The following is a 26733-nucleotide window of genomic DNA, read 5'->3' on the forward strand; positions in this document are numbered from 1 at the left end:
AGTGTATTGGTTCACCATATGCATATTGTGCTGAATATTGTATTGAATATCGTATCCTAAATAATGAAACGATGTCATAGTATGTCCTATATGAATATCTCGGAGGTTATTTTAGCTGCATTTCTCAGTTAACGTTAGGATGCCGTATCTCAAAGTAAATTAACTTGCAGGTTTATGGTCATGAGTTTAGTTTATGAATCGTTGTATCAGTCGAGGGTAAATCGAAATGGATAGGTACGATGTCATATTAAATTGTGTTAATTTGTTTTTAGAATGCAATTGTGGTTGTTTAGAGGCAGACGTGCCATAACTTAAATGTTACCTCCACTACTTGTTTAATTCTAAAGTGTTATTTTATGAATCGTTTAAGGTTTGATGCATGAGTTAAATACCTGTGTCATGGCCATTTATTATTCATGAGATGTTGTTGTTTCATAGACCTATATATTATGCAAGGAGGTATTTTGTCTTATTAACCGTTGATTACTGAGGTTTCATTTATGGATTTATACTTATGATTTCTTTTCATATTTTTATTAACAGTTTCAGAGCTTTACGCATCCGTCCTGTGGGTTGTACCACCGTCCTCTCTTTATCCTCTTCTATATCTTACTGGCTCTTATACCCAGTAAAGGCTAAGAAACCCCTAATAAATTGGAGCAGAACTATTTATCTGTTTTGATTCTTCTTTCGTGATGCTCTCGTACGGCATCACATTTTGGTAGTACGAGTGGGGTAGCCAAAATTTTAGCGTTAAAATATCAAAATAAAGAGGACGGTGGTACAACAATGTCGACTCTGAAGGATGTCCGGAAGAAGCTGGCTTCTCTGGAGGAAGAGTTGAGGAAGAGTAAAGAGGCCACTGATGGAAGAACCTCCCAGGTCCTGGTCATCCCGCAGTGAAGGATAGTTAGAGTCTTTTCAGGTGTGGAAGGGTCGCTCCTGGTAGGGGACTTTATTGATGATATTAAGGCTGCAACCAAGTTGAGAAAACTGAAAGGTACAGAAGCAGCAGATTTCATTATGGCCCACCTCGAGGGTCTGGCTAGACAGGAAATACGCCACCACCCAAAGGATGTCTCGACGAATCCTCAACAAATCCTCTACACGTTGGCCGAGACGTTCGGAGAAAAGTTGACCTTGGCAGGAGTTCTGCGGGAAATCTGTAATCGCCTGCAGAAAGAAGACGAGACTATTACGGACTTTAGATTTGCTCTTATGTCCTTAGGGGACAAGCTCAAACAGATGGCTGGAGGCCCGGATTCAGGCAAAACCATTAAGGTACAGTTCCGGGATGGGCTGCTGGATGGTGTTCTTAGGCGTGAAGTAAAAAGATGCCTAATGGAAGAGCTCAACATCACTTTCATTAAACTGCGTGACAGAGCCTTGGATTTGGCAGACGACGACTTCGTCACCCGAAGGAGACGCCAAGGGAGGAAGATAAACTCGTACCACACAGAGGTAGACTCGCAGATCTTAGGAGCTTTGGGAGGTCTGACGACTGCTCTGAAGAGTCAGACGGAGCCGCTGGACGATATGAAGCTCCGCCAGGATGATTTCAGTGCCCGGCTCCTAAGACTGGAGGAGCTGAGTAAAGCTAAGCCACGTCCCAGGACCGACAAGAGTCAAAAAGAGTGCCATCGATGTCACCAGAAAGGCCACTATGCTAATCAGTGTCCAGTTCAACGTCCAGCCCAGGGAATCTAATATCATCCAGCTCCGAGAGCCAGGATCTGGGTAAAAGAGAGAGGCAACCAGGCTCACGGATAGGTATCCCTTCTTCTATTATTGGCAAGAGCCCTGAAGTTACAGTATATGTCAATGGTGTTCCAGTGAGGGGAGTGGTTGACACAGGTTCACAGGTGACGACAATGACCGAGAGGCATTTCATGGAGAAGTTTGGTTGTGAGTCCCTGGTGAAATTGCACTGGTTATCCATAAATGCAGCCAACAACATCCATATCCCGTACAGCGGTTACTTCGAGGCAGATGTGAAGGTAGGAGACTGCACTGTGCCACAGAGGGGGATACTTGTTGTAGGAGTAGAGAAACAAGTTCCCATGCTTATTGGTATGAATGTGTTGGAAAATCTAGACCAAGAAACCTTCTGTGACCAGGTACCCCTTAAAGAAAAGGATAAAAGGCATCAGCCACTCATCCAAGGATTGGTAAGGAGCCCAGGGAATGCTGTGACAGTGGTGCCAGCAAGGACATCCCAAGTCGTAAGCGCTTCCTGCCAGCATGTGAGGGGGGATGTAGAGGTTATAGTGGAGCCTTTTGTTTACCTACCAAAGGGAATCGTCGTGGGAGCAACCTTGCTTTGTCAGAGAGAGGCAAAATTAAGCTGCCAATCTCTAATGTTTCTGATGAAGATATACTCATTCCACCCAGAACACCTCTCGGCAAAGTGTTAGAGGCTGTTGTTATAGATGATGGGAAGGTCTCCTATGAGAGCATACAAGTAAGAGTCAACAATATCTCAACTGTTTCTAATGTTATCCCACCTATCTGGCCAGGACTGACCAGCTAACAACACCAACAGGCAGAGGAACTTTTCCAAAGGTATCATCATGTTTTTGCCAGTTCTGATGATGACCTAGGATATACTGATACCATTACTCATCAGATCAAGCTTACAGATGATGTCCCAGTCAAGCAGGCTTTCCGGCGAATCCCTCCGTCACAGTTTGAAGAAGTCAGGGAACACATTCGCAAGTTACTGGAGAAGAATATGATCCGCCCGAGTACCAGTCCCTTTGCATCACCGATTGTCCTGGTGAGGAAACCAGATGGATCCCTTCGGCTATGCGTTGACTATCGTCAGTTGAACCACAAAACCATTAAAGATGCTTACCCGATTCCTCGGATTGATGAATCCCTTGATGCATTGCATGGCGCCAAATGGTTCTCAACCATCGATCTTCTAGCAGGATACCATCAAGTAGCAGTCGATGAGAAAGACAAACACAAGACCAGTTTCGTTACCCCTTTTGGTCTCTACGAGTATAACCGTATGCCGTTCGGGCTTTGTAACGCCCCTGGGACTTTTCAGCGTCTGATGCAGTCCTGTCTGAGTGACCAGTTCTTCAGATCTGTCTTATACTATCTTGATGATATACTGGTATTTTCACAGACTTTTGAAGATCACATAGCTAATCTGGAACTTGTCTTGGAAAGACTACATTAACATGGTCTGAAGATCAAGATTTCCAAATGTGAACTCTTCCGCCCCGAAATTAAGTACCTTGGTCATAGAATGAATTACCAAAGACGGTGTAAAGGCTGATCCAGATAAGATTGAAGCTGTCAAAAACTGGCCTACTCCCAAATTCGTCAAAGAGCTGCGATCCTTCTTAGGATTCTCCTCATTCTATCGAAGGTTTGTTCAGAACTTTTCTAAGATTGCAGGGCCATTACATGCCTTGGTGGCCAGGACCATGCAGGCTCTTAAACAGAGTAAGAAATCTGAATTGGACTGGAATTTAGAGCATCAACAGGCATTTGAAGTACTCAAAGGAGCCTTGTGTACTCAACCCATTCTGGCGATGCAGATTTTTCTCAGTCGTTTGAAGTAGAAGTTGACGCCTCGTTTCAAGGTTTGGGCGCAATCCTGACGCAACGCCAGGAAGGAAAACGACGTGTTATCTCTTATGCCAGCCGTACCCTACGAGGAGCCGAGAAGAACATGCAGAAGTATTCTAGCATGAAGCTAGAACTTCTTGGACTGAAATGGGCAGTCACCGAAAAGTTCCGAGAATACTTGATCGGCAACAAGTTTGTGGTTTACACCGACAACAACCCTCTGGCCCACCCGAGGACAGCAAGGTTGGATGCTGTTGGACAGAGATGGGTAGGTGCCCTAGCAATGTTTGACATGGAGGTCAAATACAAACCTGGTAAGGCTAGCATTGCTGCTGATGCTTTGTCCAGGCGACGTCACAACGATAACGATAGTTCTACCATTGCTACTTCTAATTTTGTAGCAGTGGCAGGATTAACAAAGGTTCCCGACGACTTGATTGTAGCTTCATGGGCCAATACTGTAGATGATTTACCAGCTGATGAGGGAACAACAGTTGAGACGTCCCCTATCCTGTTGCCTTTATATAGTGTTCAGCAATTGCAGGAATTCCAACACAAAGATCCAGGACTTTCAGAGCTGTGGACCTTCTGGAACAAAGGAGAGAAGCCACATCACCAAACAGTTATGCCAGGCTCTGAACTAAAGCTGTACCTGAGGGAGTGGGACAAGCTTAAAGAAAAGAATTGACTCCTGTACAGACAAAGTGCAGATGGCTGTCAACTGTTGCTACCAAAGGTATTGCGGAAAGAGGTTTTTTCTATTAGTGTCACGATAACACAGGACATCACGGAACTAAACGAACTCTGTCACTAGTTCGTGGTCGCTGCTGTTGGCCACGTTTACAGCAAGATGTTGTAGAGCATTGCCAACTCTGTGACCGATGTACAAGAGCCAAAAACCCACCCAAGATAAGAGAACCCTTGAAGTTTATCCAGTCTTTTAGGCCAAACGAAATTCTGGCCATTGATTTTACGATCCTTGAGAAAGATGCCAGGGGAAAGGAGAATGTCCTTGTAATGACAGATGTTTTCTCGAAGTTCACCAGGGCAATCCCTACAAAAGATCAGACCGCCAGAACAACTGCACGAGCATTGTTGGACAACTGGATTTTGCTTTTTGGAGCTCCCGTGAGGTTACACTCCGACCAAGGGCGGAACTTTGAGTCCAACCTTATTCATGAGCTCTGCCACCTGTACAACATCAAGAAGACAAAGACCACACCATACCATCCGGAGGGAAATGGGCAAGCAGAACGATTTAACCGTACCCTCCATGACTTGCTGAAGGTATTATCACCTAACAAGAAACGAAGATGGTCAGAACACCTACCATGACAATAGGCCTATATGACTCATCGTTGCACAGGATTAAACCATTGTATTACATATAAATTTAATGGTGTAGGGGTGGTTAATAAAGATAAATGAACTTGAAAAACGTTAGGATATCCAAGTTTATATGGTCGGTGCCATGTTACAACTGGAAGGAAAATATATTTAGTGTTTCAGTCCACCCCAATATATAAATATAAAACAAGTGCTACAGTCAACAGAATTTTCACCTCCATAGGCCGTATGAACTCTTCATAATTTGCTGTTTGTTAACTGTTAGCAAGCCTAACGTTAGACTAAGTTTCGCGAAAAAGTAACTTACAATGCTCATTCAATACAACTTCCGTTTGTAGGCTTAAGTATCTTAGGCCTAATTTGTTCTATCGATGATCTTGCCGATGGTCACAGCTGGATCGAACGTTAAAATCTCGGAATACTTGGAATGTAGGCAACTGATAAAGGATTAAAAAAGTCCTAACTGGCCTAAGCTAATGAAATAAGAATTTTGTGGGAAAAAATGGAATATGGGGGGAGGGTGAATAGTATTATGTGACTCTCATGCCCTCCATGTGAATTGCAACTCCATGTTTTTCTTTCAAGGCATTTGCTTCTTGATATGTTTTAATGAACAATGTTGCATACGCAGGGGCGTCGGAAGCTATTTGTGATTGGTACGGCAAATCAGAGTGTGGCCATCTATCATAATTATCGGGGGACGTTTGTAGGTCAAACTACGCTACGCGCCACCATGGTTGGCGCGTAGCGTAATGGAGAAAATTTTGAAAAAATGCCTCCCAGATTGCAGGAAATGGCACTTCCCGAGCTTGGAAACAAGACCCCTGCCATGCCAGAGTAGTCACATTTAGCCTACCAGCCGTCATCATTATTTGCCATGGCATCATTTTTTGCCATATTTTGTTTTCTTAGTCCTATTTTTTTTCTTTTTTTTCTTTTCCTTTTTGCGCCGTGAATATTGGTCCGGCGTTCGCCGGACCTGCCGTACCGGCTCCGACGCCCCTGATACGTACATGTGTTCAATAAAAGAAACCAAATTTAAATTTGGTTATATAGTGTTTCGTAATTATTTTCCTGAAACTGATTCCTGTTCACCCCAAAGTGCATGTAATACTTATTTCTTTATAAGTATCGACTTCAACCACATAGTTGAACCTCCGTTACTCCAGCATTCTTTTCTTATTTTTAGCTAATTCAAAATATATGCCTAAGAAAAACCATAAGAATGATTAACTGTCACACCCCTTAAGAGCTAAAAATGGTTTGAAAATCCTTTGCACAAGAAAAATGAAATACAAAAACATTACTTTAACCGGTACTTTCAGGGGCGTAGGAACCGGGGGGCTGGGGGTGTCAGCCCCCCCAGTGAAAAATATGGAGGGGCGGAAGTATCATTCCGCCCCCCCCCCCGGTTCGCAAGTCAGAAAACACCTTTTTCATTTCCAAATGAGAAAAAAATCTCATTTGGAGCACCAAATTGCATCTAAGGCCAGGTGAAAATGCAAAATTATATACAAAATGGGGTGGGTGGGTTGAAGTGTGCTATATTGCACCAAATTGCATTTGAGGCCACCTGGAAATGCAAAAAAATCCAGGGGACACCCCCTCCCCGTAGACCCCTCCCCCAGGCCGGCCATTAGTCTTCAGCCCCCCCACCCCACTCAAAAGTACCCTCCTACGCCACTGGGTACTTTTGTAATGTATCTATCCCTACCCCCTTCCAAACAGTTAATATCTGTCTTCCAAAACAAAACAAAACTTTTTTAAGCATTTCATATAAATATATTTTCAGGTGACGCACTCTCAACATCCTAGCGAAACACCACTGTCTTGCAGGCTGGCGATAAAACCAGATGGAGAGGTCATCTGTGCTGATTGCTCATGTATGGCTGGTTTAGGGGAGGTATGCTCACACATATCTTCGGTCCTGTTTGCAGCTGGTGAAGGTGTGCGCATACAAATTGGAGGACAATGTACCTCATTTATACATGCACCTAGCTCGCATCGGCATAAAAAAGCATCGAGTATGGCAAACTGAAGTGCCAACTAAAAGTGTACCAACACGACGATTGGGCCCTCCGAAAACAGTATACTATCGTTCGGAAGAAACATGTAGTGTTGCCAGTAATGAAATTCTTTGCCAATGAATTTCTTCCAAATATTCACATATCTGTCACAATTAAGGACTTGTATAGTGAAGAAAACTATAATCTTGGACTTCGGGATCTTATATCCAAGGCGAAGAAGACTTTGATACTATGAACATTATACTGAGCAATCAATTTGTGTCATCATTGACCAATCCAGACTCATCAAAGTTGGTGAATAACATTTTTCGATTTAGACATAAATTTTAATTTCTCAAATTTTAATGCACTTTTGAGTTCAGTTTGAGTACTTTTACTTGCCGCAAGCTTTCACCTTCTTCCTGTACCTCATGATAGTAGAAACAGCTACATTACTTTCATTTTTACTTTCTTGCCTTAAATATTTAGTAGCGGCTCAGTTTTGTTCCATTTCTATCCTCTTTTTGTAACGAATTTGTTGTCTTCGGAAATATTCCAAACTTTTCTTGTTTCTTGCACCTAAGAGAGAGGAAGGAAAGCAAAAGACCTAATTAATTATTGGTATGTGTGTCATGTATGAATAGTAAAAAGTTTTCTCATTCAAGCAAGTTTCATGAACTGTACAGAGTACTTATAATTTGTGAAGAATACTTATAAATGCCTAAAATTGAATAGCACCATGCATCTCCAGCCACAAATTGAATAAATATTAGAGACTTTAAACCATATATGTGTCTTGAATGTGTATTACTACACTAAGCAGGATTTTTTTTTTCTTGTTGTAAACATAGCTAACACTAAATTCCAACAAGCAGTCCTGTAACACTAATATTTTATGGGATTTAAGAATAGGCCTACCATAGTTCACCAGAAATCATTTTTCTGAGAAGATGATAAATAATACTTTACAATTTGATTTACAAGCACACGGAGGATCTTGTGTGGATCCCCCTCCCCATTCCGCACCCTTCCCTTTTTAGCGCTTTCTTCTTGTTTCTATTAAATTGAATTACTTATTACATTCTGTTGATAGTCACCACAATACTATACCGTTTAGACTGTTATCACCCCCCCCCCCCCCCTTGTTTGGTTTTAAAACAGTAAAGTGATAATCACACTATGTTTCAACAGTCTAGTCTGCTTAATGTATATACGCTGAGCCTAGGTTTTCTTGTCAACATTTCACACAAAAGGCTAAGTCTCAACTGTTTTTACTATTAGGCCTATATATATATGTTATGCAAGGCTAGGCATACTAAAAATTTCACCTAAGCTATTTTACTCCTATTTCTTTGGGATTTTTTCTACGATTGCGACAACCAACCAGTCTTTACAATAACTGCTTGTCAAATATGCCATTGTCTAATGTTATTGGGATTTTAATGTGATGTGCCTCAAAACGTATGAAGTGAGCAATATACACAGTCTTGTGTGAAGGCTCGGAGTCTTAATGTGATGTGCCTCACCAGATATGAAGTGAGCACTGCACAGTCTTGTGTAAGGGCTCTGAGTCCAATTTTCACGACGAATTGCCAAAATCCACATAGCTCTACGTTCTTTATTGGCTGGAATCTCATAAAATTGTAGGTCCAGAGAAGAGTTTTCACGATCATGGCAAGCTACGGCATAATAAACTTTACCCATTTTCAATGAAACATGTTGATCTTTGATCCTTAACTTACGTTATTGTCACTATTGCGTGTGTTACGCTGTTTTGCTGTTTGACGGCCAGTATGACCGTTCAAGTAAAAGCGGAAATAATGTGACGTCACGTGAAGATCCTCTATATGCTGTTGTAAATGTTTATTTATATACATTGGCGTAGGAGGCGGATGGCGGGCTGCAGTTTTGTGAAAATTCGGGTAATATTCTGAGAATTTTTCGGGCACTTACTGAAAAAAAAAATTGCAATGTGTTTTTCAATGGTTAAACTTATATTATTATCATTATTGTTGTAACAACTTCCCAAAAAGTTATAACCAATATGGAAGGTTAATAACACGGCATATGATTGTATGTAATCGGCATGCAATGTTATAGCCGACACATGCCTATATGATATGCACATTGACATGTTGAACGCGCACGGAGCGAGCGAAAAAAAATGTTTATATTTTTCAGGCAAGTCGTTACAGCCCCCCCCCCCCCCCCTCATCAAATATTGCTTCTACGCCTATGTCTATATATGAGTTAATATTACAGAATTTGTCGATGCCAAGGAGGTAATCTGGAAAGAGCAGGAGTATGGTTGGGGTATAGTGTACAGTACTACAGATAATTTAACAAAACTTCCAAAAATCAGTCATATCCCTCATATTCAAACATCAAATTATATTAACAAACATGTCTTTTACTCAGCAAGCTTTCAAAAATCAAGAAGATGTCATCAAAAACATTTCAAATAGTTAAAGTAAAGTTCAGTGTATCTAGAATGACCTCTTTTGCATATTTACATACGTAATTAGCTCAACTATGAAAACAATGGAAACTTCTTTTCAATACCTTTCCACAATGCATAGGTTCCTATTGCCCAAACGAGGATTTTGAGTAATTAAAATTTGTAAATAATATTCACAGGGACCCATGATATTGACCTTGACCTTAGTATAAAGCTCTAGTAAACCATGCGAGAGTCTGCGGTAGATTGAAAAGAGACAATTTTGGTCAGTGGCTTTCGAAATATAGGCGTTACTGGTATAGTCTATACTCATTCAACTTTATTAATGATACAAATAAGAATTATAATTTCATTAATAAGCTGGTTCTGGCAATAATTAAAGCCTGGTATAATTGATACACAAGTCATATTCATGGTAAGTTTGCACACGTGATCTTGATTTTATTGTAGTATCCATGTGTAAACGGCCATCATGTCTTAGTACAATTGTACGAGAGAAATTGTATAACGTGAAGCTAAATCGGGGAAAAACCTTAAACAACTTTCTCTACCATGTTAAGGAAAAATCAGATTGAAAGTTTACAGTCTTGTTTCAAGACCAAAGTCTTCTTACGAGAAAAGAGCTGGGAAGACCTGATCAAGTGGTAATTTGTCATTCGCAAGTGTGAACAATTCAGACAGTCGTTAAATTCCAATTCTATGCCTGCACCTACATGTGCGTCGGGGACATTCTGTAAGATGTAACCACACAACTATATCATATTTTATAATTTCAGATAGTTTGACTGATTGGCTTATATGTTGTTAAAGGCTTTTCGTAATTTTATAACTGAAATGGTCCCAACAACACGTATGATTTAAATGAAACATTTAGTAATAATGTATTGAAACTAAGTCAATGAGATAATTAGCAATATACACATTTACAGTTTGTATTCATCTTGCCATTTACGTACCCTACCTCTTGACAATATTTTCACATTCTGATCCTTTGGTATAGCTTTTGTTTAAAACCTTTTACATCCTTGATGTTCTACAATGCAATTTGTTAGCTCATTTTAGATCCTATTTTCATACAATTGTTCAGTACAATGCTACAATGCTTTCAAAAGCTAGTTGAGAGGTACCTTTCATTTATATCTAAATTCAAATTAAAAAAAAAAAAAACAAGCTACGAGGTGCTTATATATATATATATATATATATATATATATATATATATATATATATAGAAAAATCATTGAAATCCAGAACGGCGAAAAAACTTCCAGCCTCCACCGGGATATATATATCCAAACGACGGCACAGCAATATAATTTTCCCCGGGGCCCCGATGTCGCTCACGACCTCCCCCCCCCCCCCCGCCTGTGTATTGACGTTGTATGGGAAATTACTATTATATTTGAGCATAAGTAGTACAATGTACCAATAACATCATAGCAATGTAACAAAAGGCGAAATAACAATGAGTAACAATAATATAACTACGGAATAATAATGGGATGATAATGGATTACCAATGTTTCATATAAACAATTTCAGGAATAGTAAGCGAACTATAAGAATCTCGTAACGGTACTCAATAGGCCATTTAACGTCGTTGTTGTAGGAGTGATAACACAAAACGAGAAATCAAAATCAAATTTAGCCCTGTCGGTAGTTTTCCTTTATACTTAAATTTATGCATTTAACCTTAAATATGGCATGCTATGGCATTCACTCTAAAAACCTTCACATTAAAACCTTTTACTATCATACCCCACCATGGACAAAGAAATAATGGAACACTGAAGTTCTCTATTTACATTGTAATAATTCGCACAATTTTCACATAAGCAAAAACAAAAGATTGTTTGGTCTACTAGAAAGACTAATCGGTTAAGTAATGTATAAATATCAGCAAATATGTCTTCAAAGTGATGGTCTAATTTTCAACAGATTGGTGCAGCTGAGAGGATTAATACGACAACAAGGCAATAGTTTAATAATAATAATAATAATACGTAATACTTATATAGCGCCTCCGAACTCTCTGTATCTAGATAGGTCTTAGTCTCATTTCAGTGTACTTGAGATGATACGGACTATCTCCAGGAAGATGAACCCATGTAATACTTGTTAAGAAAGAACCATCCGGTGCATTGTAGACACCGTTAAGGTTAGACTGTGTGCATGTCCTGTACCACCAGCCACCACGATTGTGCTCGGCACAGGAAATGCTGTGCAAATCGTTGTCCTTGTCGAAAGTACTGAACGGTAGGTTTAGATGATAACTAAAACTATCACCTGCAAAGAGAAAAGGACAAAGAAGAAGCTAATACAACTGTGTCTCACTAAAAGGTTGTAAATAGAGTAAAACATTTAAGACAAACATAGAAAGTAGCCTATATGTAAATATGCAATAAAGTCTTCGTAAAAAGAATAGTTCAGAATGAAGTAGATTTTGATTGTTGAAAGAGGAAAGTAATCTAAATATCCACTGACAGGTTAAGTGACAAGTTCACGCGCAAATGCATATTTTCGAGATATTTATCAATATATATATATAAATATATATATATATATATATATATATATATATATATATATATATATATATATATATATATATATATGAGCGTATATTGGTATGTTGGCACAGTTGTACATTGGCAGTATTGTGCCGATTTTAGTGAAGTGATTCGGTGTGGGCGTTCGCATGGGGGTGGGGTGAGGGGAGTTCTCCTACCGCCCCCTTTAAAATCGAAGTATGGAAACGAATGGAACAAAAATTGTGCTCTCTCGTTAACAATTCTGAACCGGTTAACACATTTTAGTGTTTACCATGGGCGCAGATCAGTGTTGGATAATGGTGGGGACGCGTGTCTGTTCTCTGATACTATCTAAGGGGAGCGCGACCATGTGTTCGCGCGTAGCGTAAGAGACTTTTTTTGGCAAATATACCTCCCAGATCGCCGGAAATAACTACCCAATGACGCTCCCAAACCTCCTTAAATTTTAGATCTCATGGCTTAGAAATTAAGTTTGGGGAAATACATGGGCGTCTGCAGAAAAAATATCAGGGGACAAATAATCCAAGTAGACTTTTGTATACGATGGGTCTGAGGTCCTCTCACAGAAAACAATTATAGACTGCCGCAAATGCAGTTTCTGTCCAATATTTAACAACTGTGGATAAATATAATAAAATGAGAACTGCTGCATGTCATTTGCACGATGCTGGATCAAACTGCGCCAAAGTTCAATACAGGGGAATTTGAAATGTAGCGTTTGGTCAAGACAAAGTGGTGGGAACACGGTATATATCATGTCCCCACCACTGAAAAAGTTGGTGGGGAAGCGTCCCGCTGTCCCCACCAGGATCTGCGCCCATGGTGTAAACCGCTTAACAGGTCAATTCTTCAAGAACCCGAAGTTGCTTGTAGTCATATATGGATAATTTTTTATGCTGTGGATGTTCTTGTGAATCAAGCCTATAGGAAACTAGCAAAAAAGTAGACTTTGATCTAAATCACGAACGAACCTGGATTTCCTTGGTAACTTCCTAGTGCTGAAAGTCGATAATTGTCGTTTTCGTTATTAATACGGAACAAGCCATAGTTAGCGTAGTAAGAAGATCCAAATTGATCCACCAGATCAATCCTGAGTTGATAGTTACGCTGATTGGTGAGGTAATATAACTTATCATTACCCAACCAGAACTCCATTCCAATGTCACCGAAACCTTCTTTATAGCTGGCCCAGTCACGATAGAAGTCAATAGAACCATCAATACGACGTTGGAATACCTATTCGATAAATCACCCAAAAAAGAAAACTGTGTTAAAAAAGGGAAAACATGAGGTAGAAACTTTATATGAAGTACGCATGTGCAATATACTGAAAGTTGTCCTAAAAAAGTAGACATTTATGGCAAACGTCATTCTCGATTTCAATCTAATATTATTTTATTAAGGTATAATTGAGGGGTAGTTTTCACACGCCATGAGAACTTCCTTTCTTATTCAAGGTTTACTTCTATTTTGTGTTTGGTAGTGATTGTTGCTTATCAATCTTGTAGCTGTTAATCATTATAGAGACACGTATACTTTATGCGTTTTTTTTTTAAATAACACTAATTAATATCGTGAATCCGTTTCTTTACAGGTACCATAGCACAATGACAGTAATCCAGGGGCGTATCCAGGGGGGCGCAACAGGCGCGCGCCCCCCCTATTGGCCGTCACCAAAAAAAAAAAGTTTAGCAAAAAAAAAAAAAAAAAATGGATGACGACCTTTATGTGAGATGTCGGTGATCGCTCAACCCCCCTCCCCCCTCTCGTATGCTTTATTTTTTGTTTGCCAAACAAAGGTTCTGGCGAAGTTCGGCGGCATAATAGTTTTAGAAACATAGATGGTAATTGTGTTTGTATTATCACTATAAACACTAAGTGACATGCCAGCCATACTAAATTGTGCATTTTGTGTCCATATTTACTGGAAATGTTGCTTATTATTAAGGTCGAAAAATGGATCACATATGGCCATGGGCGGCGATCCTGGGTGGAGGGGGGATATATCCCCCCATGAAAATGGGTGGAGGGGATGTAATGCACCATATCCCCCCCCCCCCCACCAAATGCCAGGGATAAGAATATTTTCATGCCTACATTTATGCATCTTCGTTAATGTACGGCTCTTTTTTAGCTTCATTTCTCGCCTACCATAAACGCAGTGCGATCTTTTCAAATAAAGCGTCTTTATAAAGCAAAAATAGTTGACTGTAGGCTTCATTGGCCCTATAACAACAAAATGTATTATTGCGCCCACGGTATTGATATAGTACATATATGCACCCTCATAGTATTCATATAGGCCCTATAGTAGGCCTACACACGTACATGTTCCCTCGAACAGCTGAGAATCTCATGTAACCAGGGTAATGCTTAATACACGTTTCACCTGGATGCCCTAGCAATCGGTACCTAGGAATGTAACTATGTGTAATTGTGTATTGCATGTGTATAGGCCTATAATAGCCTGCATGAGGCCATTTTCTTCATCGAATAATATAAAAGAGCTCTCGAACATTCTAACGTTGCGCCTGAAACAAGATTGACAGGGGCAATTTTCCCAAAATAACACCCGAAATTAAAAAAAAAGTATTTTGGATCCTGATTATGAGATATTTCGGACATGACATATATGCCGCTTGGAAACCTCGGGAAGTGCCGTTTCCGGCCATCTAGAGGGTTTGTTAATCCCAAAATTTTCTTGTACGCTTCGCGCCAACTCATGGTGGCGCTACGCTTAGATAGTCAACAAGGTCATATCCCCCCCCCCACTCGGAAGTACGGATCGCCGCCCATGCATATGACACCATTTTGCATTTCAGCCCTTCTTCGAAAGCAAAAATTGTACACCCCTCCCCTTAGACCCATCCCCCAGGACGGCGATCATTCATGCCTGGCGCCCCCCCTATTGGAAAATCCTGGATACGCCCCTGGTAATCTGCATAGCTTTGAAAAGGACATATCTATATATCACTGGTCCTCCGCTTGTATGTATATTTGTTGAAGAGCATAACTCATGATGATGTGGAAATTAGGACGGTTAAAGGTGATTTCTACCATTTTAGAATCCTCAAGCAGGAACTCGCGAAGAAGCCTCATTGGCTTATCAAAGCCGCAAGTTGGCCGAAGTCAGTCTCTTATATTCATATTTAACGTCCTATTTAACGTAATGTGGATATTACTCCGAAGGAACTGTCGGAAGGGGTCGGTTTCAAGTTCTCCGGCTGTAGCTCAAAATCTAAACGGACATGTTATGGAAGTTTACACAAACAAAAGTACAATGGAATATGTCGATGACAGCTAATATGGGATGTGGTGTGCTTTGAACGTGGCAAAACTTAGTGTGTACGTCAATGGAGCAATTAATTGTAAACAACACTTACATTGTGGCCAGAAAATTTACATAATATGGCAGCTGTCATCAACACATTCTAACTTTTGTCAGATTCATTTGAGTTATTTTATTTTCGAATTCGACCAAGTTTTTCGTTTCGTCCAAACAGAAAATCATTAATTAGTGGGTCCATACGTATACATTCAACAATTAATGATCATATTGATTTCGTCCCCAAATCCTGAAAGGTTGGATAAACCAGGCATCTAATCCATTAATATGAAAGACTGGAAGTTTTAAGCTAAAGGATGGCGTTTGCTTTGAAAAAATATCATCAGATTGGTTTTCAAAAAGTAGGCCTATAAGACATCTGTCAACAATACAACAAACTAACTGAACAGCTTCTGTTGTAACCAAGTGTTTATTTTAGTAATCAGAAACTTAATCGTATTGTTCTTATTGACATATAGGGAATTTATAAGTATAAATTCAAAATTTCTCAGGGGAGTTGCTCAAACTTCGGTTAAGGGTCATCGATATTGTCTACAAATTTACAAACACCAAGGAATGTCCAACTGGAGAATTCAACATGTCTCAATTTGAACGTTGAAAAGTTGACACCACCCTAAGAATTCGACTTCGTAACAGCTGGTAGAGCCGAAATGGTGCCATGAAATGTCATAAAATAGCATGCCTTAAGTAAACCATTATAGTAATAATACATTCCCGGACTCTTAAAATAGGGATTCCCGGACTCTTAAAATGGGACAAGAGTTTAGCTTCGTGGCCCCTCACACTAATAAAGCTGGCTATACGTGTCTGGCTAAATGTAGTGTATATCATTGACAAATTCAGAAATTCTCGGAGAAGACGAGAATCGTTAGTTATCGAATTTGTTACCGAACTTGAAGAGCTTAAGAAAACATAGGTAACACGTAATAACAAGTAATAAGTTACCGCGAACGAACCGCCCTTTATATATGTATATGTATACAATTTTGTACGAACTTGCTGGTAGCTAATTTTTAGTGCAAGCAACATTTTAGATTAAATATTCGCTCCATCTCCCTTCCCCGTCCCATCCCTGGATCCGCCCCTTGTATTTACTGATACACTTATTACCGTCCATCCTCCTCCATTGGTCATATCACAGAATACTTCAAAGGGCAAGTCATTCCAGGTAGTTGGTTGGATGGTGTATATCCCATCGGTAGTGGACCCAGCATTGTAAAGATCGAAGCAATCCGTCATGCTGGTGCTTTCAACTGGGCGGGTGGTGCTTTCGGCTGGTTGAACGAATCTCTCAACGGTTAATGGTGCGCTTTCAACTGCTTGTGCGGTGCTTTCACTAGCTTGGCTGGTGCTTTCACTTGCTTGGCTGGTGCTTTCAACTGCTTGGCTGGTGCTTTCACTTGCTTGGCTGGTCACGCTTTCACTTGCTTGGCTGGTGCTTTCAACTGCTTGTGCGGTGCTTTCAATTGCTTGGCTGGTGCTTTCACTTGCTTGGCTGGTGCTTTCACTAGCTTGGCTGGTGCTTTCACTTGCTTGGCTGGTGCTTTCAACTGCATGGCTGGTGCTTTCAATTGCTTGGCTGGTGCTTTCACTTGCTTGGCTGGTGCTTTCAACTGCATGGCTGGTGCTTTCAATTGCTTGGCTGGTGCTTTCAATTGCTTGGCTGGTGCTTTCAAAGGCTTTGCTGGTTGTTGCCGTGGTTGTTGTGGTGCTTTCATCGGAATTGGTGGAGAATGGACGATCCGTGACTATAATTAATTGAATACACATAAGTGAGTAAGTAAATCTCAACTGTTAACTCTAAATATCATGCTACACATTAATGTCTTGGTTACATTCGATACATAAGCCAACATAACGTCAGCGGATCTATCGGGTAAGCTTCCGACGCGCTATGCTGAATCAAGATATGGCGAGTGGTTCTATGAGTAATCAGTGTTGTAACGAAGTACATTTTGTTCATGTCAAGACACAAGTCAATTTCATTTTCATCAAATTAAGTCATTTGATTTTATAGCAAGTCTCGTTGGAGGGTACAATGACAATTCGCGCAATTCATTGCGGCATTTCTTTCGTAGAAAAGCAACTTTTAATGTCTATAGGTATAGCCCAAACAACACATCAACAGCTAGATAGATCCAACAAGATAGTTTTGTAAAGTGATGTGATGTGGGTAAGTTCGGTTTATGAATGCATCAGGGAACTCCAGCTGCAACAAAATGCCTAAGTAAATAACTTGCAAGTGGATTGGACAGTAACTGAACTTTACTTCAAAACCAGGCACTGATCCCTTCCTTTCTCAATTAGATATTTGAAGCTATGACTTGTTACAATCATGAAAAAATCACAATTCAGTATTCAGAATATCTTGACTGATCAGCTGCTACATAATATACAACCTGCGTATACATGGTCGAAACTACCATTTTTGTTAAAGCCAGGTGATACATTGTATCTTCGTGGGGAGGACTAGTTTTAGGGAAGGACAAAATTCGATACATTTTTTTTTTAAACATAGTGCTATAGTTTGCAAGTTTGAAAAAGAAGAAGATAGAAACGAATTTTTCAACTGTCCGGGTTGTACACACTGGCGGATCCAGGGCCTTTGTTTGGGAGGGGCCAAAGTGGCATTAGAGTGATATGGGGGAGGGGTCTAAGGGGAGGGGGTGTCCCCCTCCCCATTGGAACATTTTCTATTGCTGAATGCCCTCAGATGCAATTTGGTGCGACAAAAGTGTACAATGGTGATGTTAATTTACTTCTAAAAAAATGTTTCCCAGGTGTAATTTTCTAAAATATTTATAAAACAAAGTTGGGATCATCTTTCTCAAGAAATTTTATTTCTCATAGGTTATAAATTTCTTACAACCAGCCTGTAACTGCAAAATGGTGTTAAACTGTAAATCCTCATGCTCATACATTTACATAGCTCCCAACTCTTGAGAAGGCAAATGCTGGTCCATGCCACGAATCGCTGTCCTGGGGGAGGGGTATAAGGGAAGGGGGTGTCCCCCTCCCCTTTTGAATTTTTTTGGAATCCTGGTGATGCCTACATGTAAAATGGTGGCACTTAGAAAGGCTTTTGTCACCCAAAATTTTCTGAGAAATATGCATTTTTTTGTGTGTAACATCAATAAATTGAATAGTAGGTGATAATTCATTCTTTCCCGTGGCATGAAAATGTTCGCTGCTCGCCCCAATGAAAAGAAATATAGGATAATTTGAGGTTCAAATGATGCTGTAAAGGAGGTTTAATACTCTATTATGCTAAATGCTAAAGAAATGATGGTTGCTAAGTCAAAATTTGATGCAAATTTTTTTATGTATATACTTGACAATTACAATGCGGTTTTTTCGGACGCTTGTGCGGGTCAGCGGGTTTGGGTGTTAGAATGCGGGTCTAATTCCCGCGAATTGCGGGTCAGTTGGGAGCTCTGCATTTAATTTTAAACCAGAAAACGAAAAGGTTTAGACTAGTCTACCACTGCTATTCCTCTCGATTTTTTTAATTTCCAATCATATGATTTAGCGGATGTTCGGAAACACTTTTTGGCTCACCTTTGGGGGGGCCATGGCCCCCCTTGGCCCCCCCTTGGATCCGCCAGTGTTTGTACATACATTCAAGTTACATGTTGTTTTGTTTGTAATATATATTCTGTCTTCGGTGGTGGTGGTGGTATAGGGATGAAGCGTTGATTTGTTATGCCCCCTCCCCCCCCCATCCCCACCCCCACCACAAGTATACGTGGGCATATCTTTCCAACTTTTTATAACACATGTGTTGCGTTTAATCTAATAATGTCAAGAAGTCAAATAATTTCAAGTCAAGACAAGTCAAGAGAAATATGACTCGAATTTGTTGCAGTTCAAGTCATTGACTCGAGTCAACAACAACACTGTTAGTAATATATTGTTAAACATGCGGATGATACTTGGTAATGAGTAGAGTAGTATCTTTCAAACATTGCATCGCTGAACATTCACATATAGTTTATTTAAATGATGTTTCAGACTTGGTTAAATTCCAACCAACTTTTGAAGTACCTATACTGTTTCTCTTTTGCAAGTGAACACTACATCCAATTAGGCCTACCCAACAAGAAAGTTATCGAGTGCGCTCAAATTAAAGTCACAGTCGTAAATGACTGAAGTTCATTATCTCAAGTTGTTGACGAACAACATTGTAATCTAAAGAAAATTCCCACCAATTCTTCATTGGTAATGTTATATTTATTGACATTGCTTTGTGTTGTTGTTGTTTTGTTTTGTTTTGGGGGGGGGGGGTTTTGAGGGGGAGGGGTGTTGTTTGTGGTTTGGACGGTAAATTTGGGCTATTGGTAGAATTAACTATGTATGCATATGCATAGCACAGACTTGTTGTAGGGTACATATACAATTACCGCCGCAGTTGTCATGGCGGCATTTGTTTCGTAGAAGAGCGTCCGTTGATCATAATCCAGTCTACGGCAATGAGGAGTAACCTCCTCCCCCTCCCCCCTCCTCACCGATCCTGCCTTCGTAAGTATGTGATTAATTACTTTCACTTTAAATTCATGCATAATGTTTCTTAATACACATGGACAAGGTTATAGCTTCTACTTAAATAATAGATCTCTAAGTAACCCGTTTGTCAACAAACAAGAAATTCAATAAATGACAATGGCATACATCGATACCGGCATACATTGATTATATGCAGCTACCATTCGTTCAAATGTTTTAGTCCTTCAAACTTCTTAAGTAATTGTAATCAATGAATGGAGATCAATCGCAAACATTAATCGTATCTTTTAATATTAAAATTGCCAATTATGATATGACATCTTCTATGGATGGCACTACCGAAGATCGGTGAATTAATGGCTTTCTAACAATACCGTAGCTTTGAGGATAAGGTTAATTCTTGGCGGAGGAAGGTTTATTGTAAAAAAACAAAACTTAAATCAATAGTTACAAGAATTAGTGTCGTCTTTAAGTGATTTCTATCTGAATTGGTAACAATAGATGTTCAAGTGAATAATGGCTTCCGCGAGGTAAAAGCCTTGTCTTAGCCAACAAGGCGAGGCCGAATATAATAGTATATACGACATTGCGCGGATGAAATGTAAGCCATTTGGAAGAAAGTCTGATTTCGGGGGGGGGGGGGATGGGGAACCGAGAATATGTTCGTGCATTAACCATCGGCGTATATGTAAATATGGAACACTCAGTCAATGAGGAGACTTTCAAAAACCGTATCAACCACATGGGTCATGTGACGTGCACCCCTCCCCACCCCCCCCCCCCTCACACACGTAAGTCTTATAAAACTCCTCGAATGTGTATTCTACAACCAATCATGTTATGATCTCATAGTTACCACATTACTGGTGAAGCTAAGCGAACAATGCTGTCTAGGTAAGTGGTTCATATTTTGGTTTTCAATTGATACAGCAATTTTAAATTCCAAAATCAATATATCGAGTTTTTTCTTTCAAACAATGGAACTGTACATTTTTAAGCGCGAATCTAATCAAGACTGTACGCAAATGTTAATAGACACAAGAAGAAGACGACAGGCAGGATTCGTTGTTTTATTTTACTATAAGGAGATAACGCGGTTGCTATGACTGAAGGTGAATGATATATTAAACTATATATATCCGTGAATGGAATCCACGCATATTGCTATGCGTGTGATTTATTTGTTAATGCAAATAAGGCAAGAGTAGTTAAGTTTTAGGAGGTGAAATTAGGGGGGAAGCCACGTTCCCGTTTTGGAGAGAATGTTCTTGAAGCTGTAAATGATTATATGCGTAGTATAGTTAAAGGTATTCGGTTATATTGTATACATAACAACGAATTTACAAAAGTAAGTTGGCCTGACGTTTCGATCCTAGCAGGATCTTCCATGACATCACACCTGTTTTCGTCATGTTCAGTTTGGGTTAAAAACGTGTCAACTTCTAATGCTGTTATCTTAAAAACGGTATATAGAAATTACATGCAATCTTCACTAGGATGCTTAGGAGATGTTCCTCTTTCATCTCTCAGAATAGTTTCAGATCTATCTCTCTCTCTGATCTATCCTTTAAGGAATCAACTCCAGTCGACGGAATATTCCTTTGAACAAAGACTTCCTGCCATTTTTCAAATTATTGCCCAGGGTTTTTACTTGCCATCAAGGGCGGCGGAACCGGGGGGCACAGGGGGCACGTGCCCCCCCCCCCACTTTTCCTCAGGTTAAAAATGTGCCCTTTTTCTACATAAAAATTGAGGTGTCTCAAGTTAGCAAGAGGCCAGGGAACCAGAATGAACACTCGGGAAGGGCCGTTCCCGGCCATCTGAGAGGGTTTGTAAAACCAAAAATTTTCTTGTACGCTCCGCGCCAACTGATGGTGGCGCTCCGCTCAGATAGTCGTGCATAAAACTTTGCAAATCCTGGCTACGCCCCTGACTTTTAGTGAATTTCTGTGGGTCAAACTCAAAGCTATTTCGAATGGAAAAAATTTGTTAAGATATTAACAAGAAATAAACTCTAATTCGAAAGATTCCTACATTAGCAACTAGCATGATTTCACCTCATTTTGTCTCAAAAGAAAACTTGTTCCTTGTTTCCCAATTTGCACATTGGATATTGCAGTGCTAGTATGCATATTTTCCTTGGGGGGGGGGGGGGGGGGCGTTGATGGAGTGATGTGTATACGCAAATAAGATAATACAATAAGAGTTATAAAGGGTACTAAATATAAGGCTGCATCAGTCCAATCGAATTTCTGCAAAGTGCCCTTTGATGTCGGTGCCCCCCCCCCCAGATTGAAAGTGTTTCCGCCGCCCTTGCTTGCCATATGTATACCCATAGCTTAAAAATTGCATAGAATGTTTAAGTGGAACACGACTGTGTTCGAAAAGCTTTCTTATATACCTAAAGGTATAATACGACAGAATAAACCTGTAAGCACTATAATTGTATTGTTATTTATTTTAAAATTAATAGTTATTCCCAGCACATGCAAAAAGTATAACGTGTTTTCAGTCTAAACTAAAACTATAGGTTTTTTTTTTTGGGGCGTGACAAGATTATTCTGTGTTAAAATAGTCGAAGCATCGTCATCGTCATTATCGTCGTCATCGTCACCTACATCGTCGTCATCGGTATTGCCATCGTCGTCATCCGTATATGGCTTGCTGAGATTTGTTGATGCTAAAGTTTTTTGCAGATTTTTGTTTGCTAGCTGGGGTTGGTTTGCTGGGGTTTGCTAGCTGGGGTTGGTTTGCATGGGGGTTGTTTGCTAGGGTTTGCTAGCTGGGGTTGGTTTGCTGGGGTTTGTTTGCTAGGGTTTGCTAGCTGGGGTTGGTTTGCTGGGGTTTGTTTCCTAGGGTTTGTTTGCTGGGGTTTGTTGGCTAGAGTTTGCTAGCTGGGGTTTGCTATACCTGGGGCCTGATAGCTGGGGTTTCTTTGCTGGGGTTGTTTTGTTGAGGTTTGCTTGCCGGAGTTTGTTTGCTAGGGTTTGCTAGCTGGGGTTGGTTTGCAGGGGTTTGTTTGCTAGGGTTTGCTAGCTGGGGTTTGCTATACCTGGGGTTTGCTAGCTGGGGCCTGCTAACTGGGTTTGGTTTGCTGGGGTTGTTTTGTTGTGGCTTGCTTGCCGGGGTTGGTTTGCTAGGGTTTGCTAGCTGGGGTTTGTTTGCTGGGGGTTTGTCGGCTAGGGTTTGCTAGCTGGAATTGGTTTGCTGGGGTTGTTTTGTTGAGGTTTGCTTGCTGGGGTTTGTTTGCTAGGGTTTGCTAGCTGGGGTTGGTTTGCAGGGGGTTTGTTTGCTAGGGTTTGCTAGCTGGGGTTGGTTTGCTGGGGTTTGTTTCCTAGGGTTTGTTTGCTGGGGTTTGTTGGCTAGGGTTTGCTAGCTGGGGTTGGTTTGTTGGGGTTTGTAATTTGCTGGGGTTTGCTAGCTGGGGTTGGTTTGCTTGGGTTGTTTTGTTGAGGTTTGTTTGCTGGGTTTGGTTTTCCGAATATTTGCTGAATGAGTTTTTGTCAAATCTCGTTACCATACAAAATAATATTGTGTATTACCTTTATGCGTGAAATGACTGTTCTGCGTCGGTTGTGTTCCTGGGCATGGTCCAGGATTTATATATTGATGTGCTGTGTAAAATAAATGAAAACAATTATTAATAGCGCCTTACACATGATATAAAGTTTTCGTAAAAAGTTATAAACTAGGAGTGTATACTCAGAGAGGGTGAGAAAGGTATATGGAGAATATAAAAGACCTTTTCAAAAAGTATTGGTTTGAAATAGAGGGTGGAAAGAGGATATGAGAGAGAACGGTGTTAGCAAACGAGATGTTAAGATTTGTAATGTAAGGATAGTCTTGAAAGCGGAGCAGAAATACTTATAATGTTGTTGAAGATAGTTAACACTTTTAGTCAAAAAGGTGATGTTTTTGAAAGATGCAAACTGAATTAAGGATTCCAATGTGATTAAATAGAGAAAGTCAGTTATGCTTAAGAATAATGTACCTGTTATCGGCTAAGTCACCCTTATAGTCGCCTTTAGGAACATAGGATTTTGATGCATTTTGTGCAAAAATCACACGGTGTATAATAACATGGTCGTTAATTTTATATATGTCATCGTGTTTGAAACCGGAACGCCTCTTTAACGAGACTAAAATTGATCACTGTTATAGATGAAAACATTTAAAGTTTTAATAATAATAATAATAATAATAATAATAATAACTAATCTTATACAGCGCAGACTCTAACAAACGTGTTTCAATGCGCTTTACGGGTGCTGAAGATGTCAAACTAAATGAGTTGAGAGAGCAAAAGTTTAAAGGGTTTGATTTAATGGCCAGCCTTGAGGAAATTCCGTAATTTATTTCATTTTCTGTTCATAAAATGTATTTTTGATCCGAGATCTTTTAAGATTGTATGAAAGGCTGAGGTGGTATCATCAAGTTGTTCAAGTGAGCCATCAGTATAGACAAAACAATATGTATACAAAAATCATAACGACTAGTATCACTCACGGACCCCCCCCCCCCCCCCGCCCCAACCCATACCCCTTGTGTTCGATCTTTCCTCCCTAATATTCGTTAAACCAAGCTTTACATGGCACTTAACATTCCCCCTTGCTTTTACGTAGATCAAAACTTAAATGGAAAAACTGCATTGTTTTCAGTTTATGCTTGGAAGTTGCTCATGACGTTTTTTTCAATACAAGGATATATATATATATATATATATATATATATATATATATATATATATATATATATATATATATATCAGTTGAGGTCTATATACGATTAAAATTGTTTTATATTCTTTCCCAATTTTACGAGATCACTTATACCTACAAAACAGGCTTACATATATAATGCAATCAATAAGTCGATTAACCAATGTCATTGAAGTAATTATTCCACAATCGACAGCCATGGGAATACAAGGAACAGGATCACTATTATTAGATCAGTCACCCCCCCCCCCATCACGCTCCACCAACCACACCCCACTCCACAGACAGAACAATACTAGACAAGGTTCCTAGTGTATAGTGTATTGATTATACATACATGTACGGTACAACCTAAACAGCTCAAAATTCTTCAACATTGTTTCAAAAATTGCAAAATATAGTACCACTATATAAGGACCCTCTATTTTACTAAAAGTTTTTCAACGGGGAAAGGGCGAAACGAGAAAGGGGACCCCATCCTCCAGGAAGACTTAAGTGTTGTGCATTCTTCAACATTTTTAAAATATCGCAATAATTTGCAAACTAAGTACCTTTAATTTGTCAAAATTTTCTCAAAAAGAAGGGTCCACCCATCACAGTACGCTTGCCCCCAGGATGACATATACATCACATCTCCCCAGCCAAGAAAGCTAGTTCCGCACGTTATTTGTATCGTTGGAATAGAAAATATGTTACCCCTAAATTAATGCCATTTTATGGTTTTACCCTTCGCCGATGGGTTCTTGAAATAATTAAAGTCAAAGCTCTGCTTCTTTACGACTAACAAAAATGCGATGAATGTAAAGCTTACCTATCGAGGAAGTGACAAGGCTAACCACCAGAATCTTAGTAAAAACCTTCATATTCATCGTTCTTCTAGTCTCGCTGTTCATGCGTACCATGTGGGTTCAAAAATATGTGGAAACAATTTTCTGTAAACTGACGGTAATGATCTGAAGTTTGCTTGTCCGAGCAGAGTGGCAGACATCAGCCAAATGTATTTATTATCTTGTTTGAATGACACTATGACGCATTCGTCTTAGTTGACAACCAATCACATGTCGACTTCATGCCGTATCTATTTATATATATATATATTGTTCACAATAAATGTACTTGGTACTCAACTTCGACTAATTTTTTTTCCATAATTTATTGTTAAAGGCTAACTTAGTTTATTATTATAGTACCGTTCCTATAGAAACAAGAAGATGATTTTTTTGTAATCGGTGGCTCATTATTGCCTGTTGCCATGATACACAGTGGTCTGCAAATATCGAGGGTCATTTCAGTAATTCTTTCTTTATTCCAGTATAAATATGCAGAAAAAAATGATAACAAGCATACAAAATTACAACATTAAAGACCATCAACAATAGGGGTCGTTAAGACGTATAATACTTTAAGAGATTAAGGAAATAAAAAACCATAAAATTCGTTACAAATGTAATCGAAAAGCTACAATAAATTACCTAAAATGCCGTTCTGTACAAAAAAGGGCTGCTCTGTAAATAAAAGTGTTCTTAAAAGAGTATGTTTTCTAACACATAGTTCAATATTTGGATTCTTCAATTATTAATTTTTTTTTTTTTTTGAGAATTAAGCTCGGAGTATACAGGGATGTCCATAAGTACCTTGAAATCCATATCTGGAGGAGGGATAACATGTATCCGTATATGCGGGGGTGTTGATGGGGTGTGGGTGTTACATCTGCAACTTTTCATCTGCAACCGATTTACATCAAACTGTAGTGGGAAGGTGCCCCATGATGAGAATTTTGCTAGAGTTTTGAATTGACTTGAAGTTATACTTGCAGTTCAGGACTTGCATTTGTTGATTCGCCTAATCCCAACCATGGTTTGCAGCCTGGGTGAGCAAATGTTTAATAATTGACACCTCTAAGTAGCACTTTTAGACTTTCTCTGTTGAGGACAGGATTTCTTTGCAATTCCCATTTTGTTGTCTTTCGGTGAGAGCATTTTATCTAGTTTGTTTTTAGTGAGCCGATTTCACAAGATTTTTTTTTTCGCCAGTGTATGTTGGTCTTTCTTCAGATTTTAGATAAGTAAAATAAATACCCTATTTTGTCATTTTTGCTGTCTGATTCTGAAAGTACTTTCCGTAAATTTGTCAGATGAAGCCACTTACAAACTGGCAACATGAGAAGAGTGTCTCTCAAGTAGATATATACCTGTAGATCGATTTTGAGACTGCAGACCAA

General features: G+C 39.6%; 1 protein-coding gene across 1 annotated transcript; it reads right to left on the reverse strand.

Moving 5' to 3' along the window:
* Positions 1 to 10764: 10764 nt before the first annotated feature.
* Positions 10765 to 25497, reverse strand: LOC139973487 (uncharacterized). Its single transcript, XM_071980216.1, has 5 exons — positions 25324 to 25497; positions 23337 to 23408; positions 16402 to 17039; positions 12917 to 13181; positions 10765 to 11679 (listed from the first exon to the last, which is right to left on the reverse strand). The coding sequence occupies exons 1-5, from the start codon at positions 25412 to 25414 to the stop codon at positions 11432 to 11434; spliced, it is 1314 nt and encodes a 437-aa protein (XP_071836317.1). The 5' UTR covers positions 25415 to 25497; the 3' UTR covers positions 10765 to 11431.
* Between the last annotated feature and the right edge of the window lie 1236 nt (positions 25498 to 26733).

This window comes from Apostichopus japonicus, chromosome 9 (assembly GCF_037975245.1).
Source record: "Apostichopus japonicus isolate 1M-3 chromosome 9, ASM3797524v1, whole genome shotgun sequence".
NCBI lineage: Eukaryota > Metazoa > Echinodermata > Holothuroidea > Aspidochirotida > Stichopodidae > Apostichopus > Apostichopus japonicus.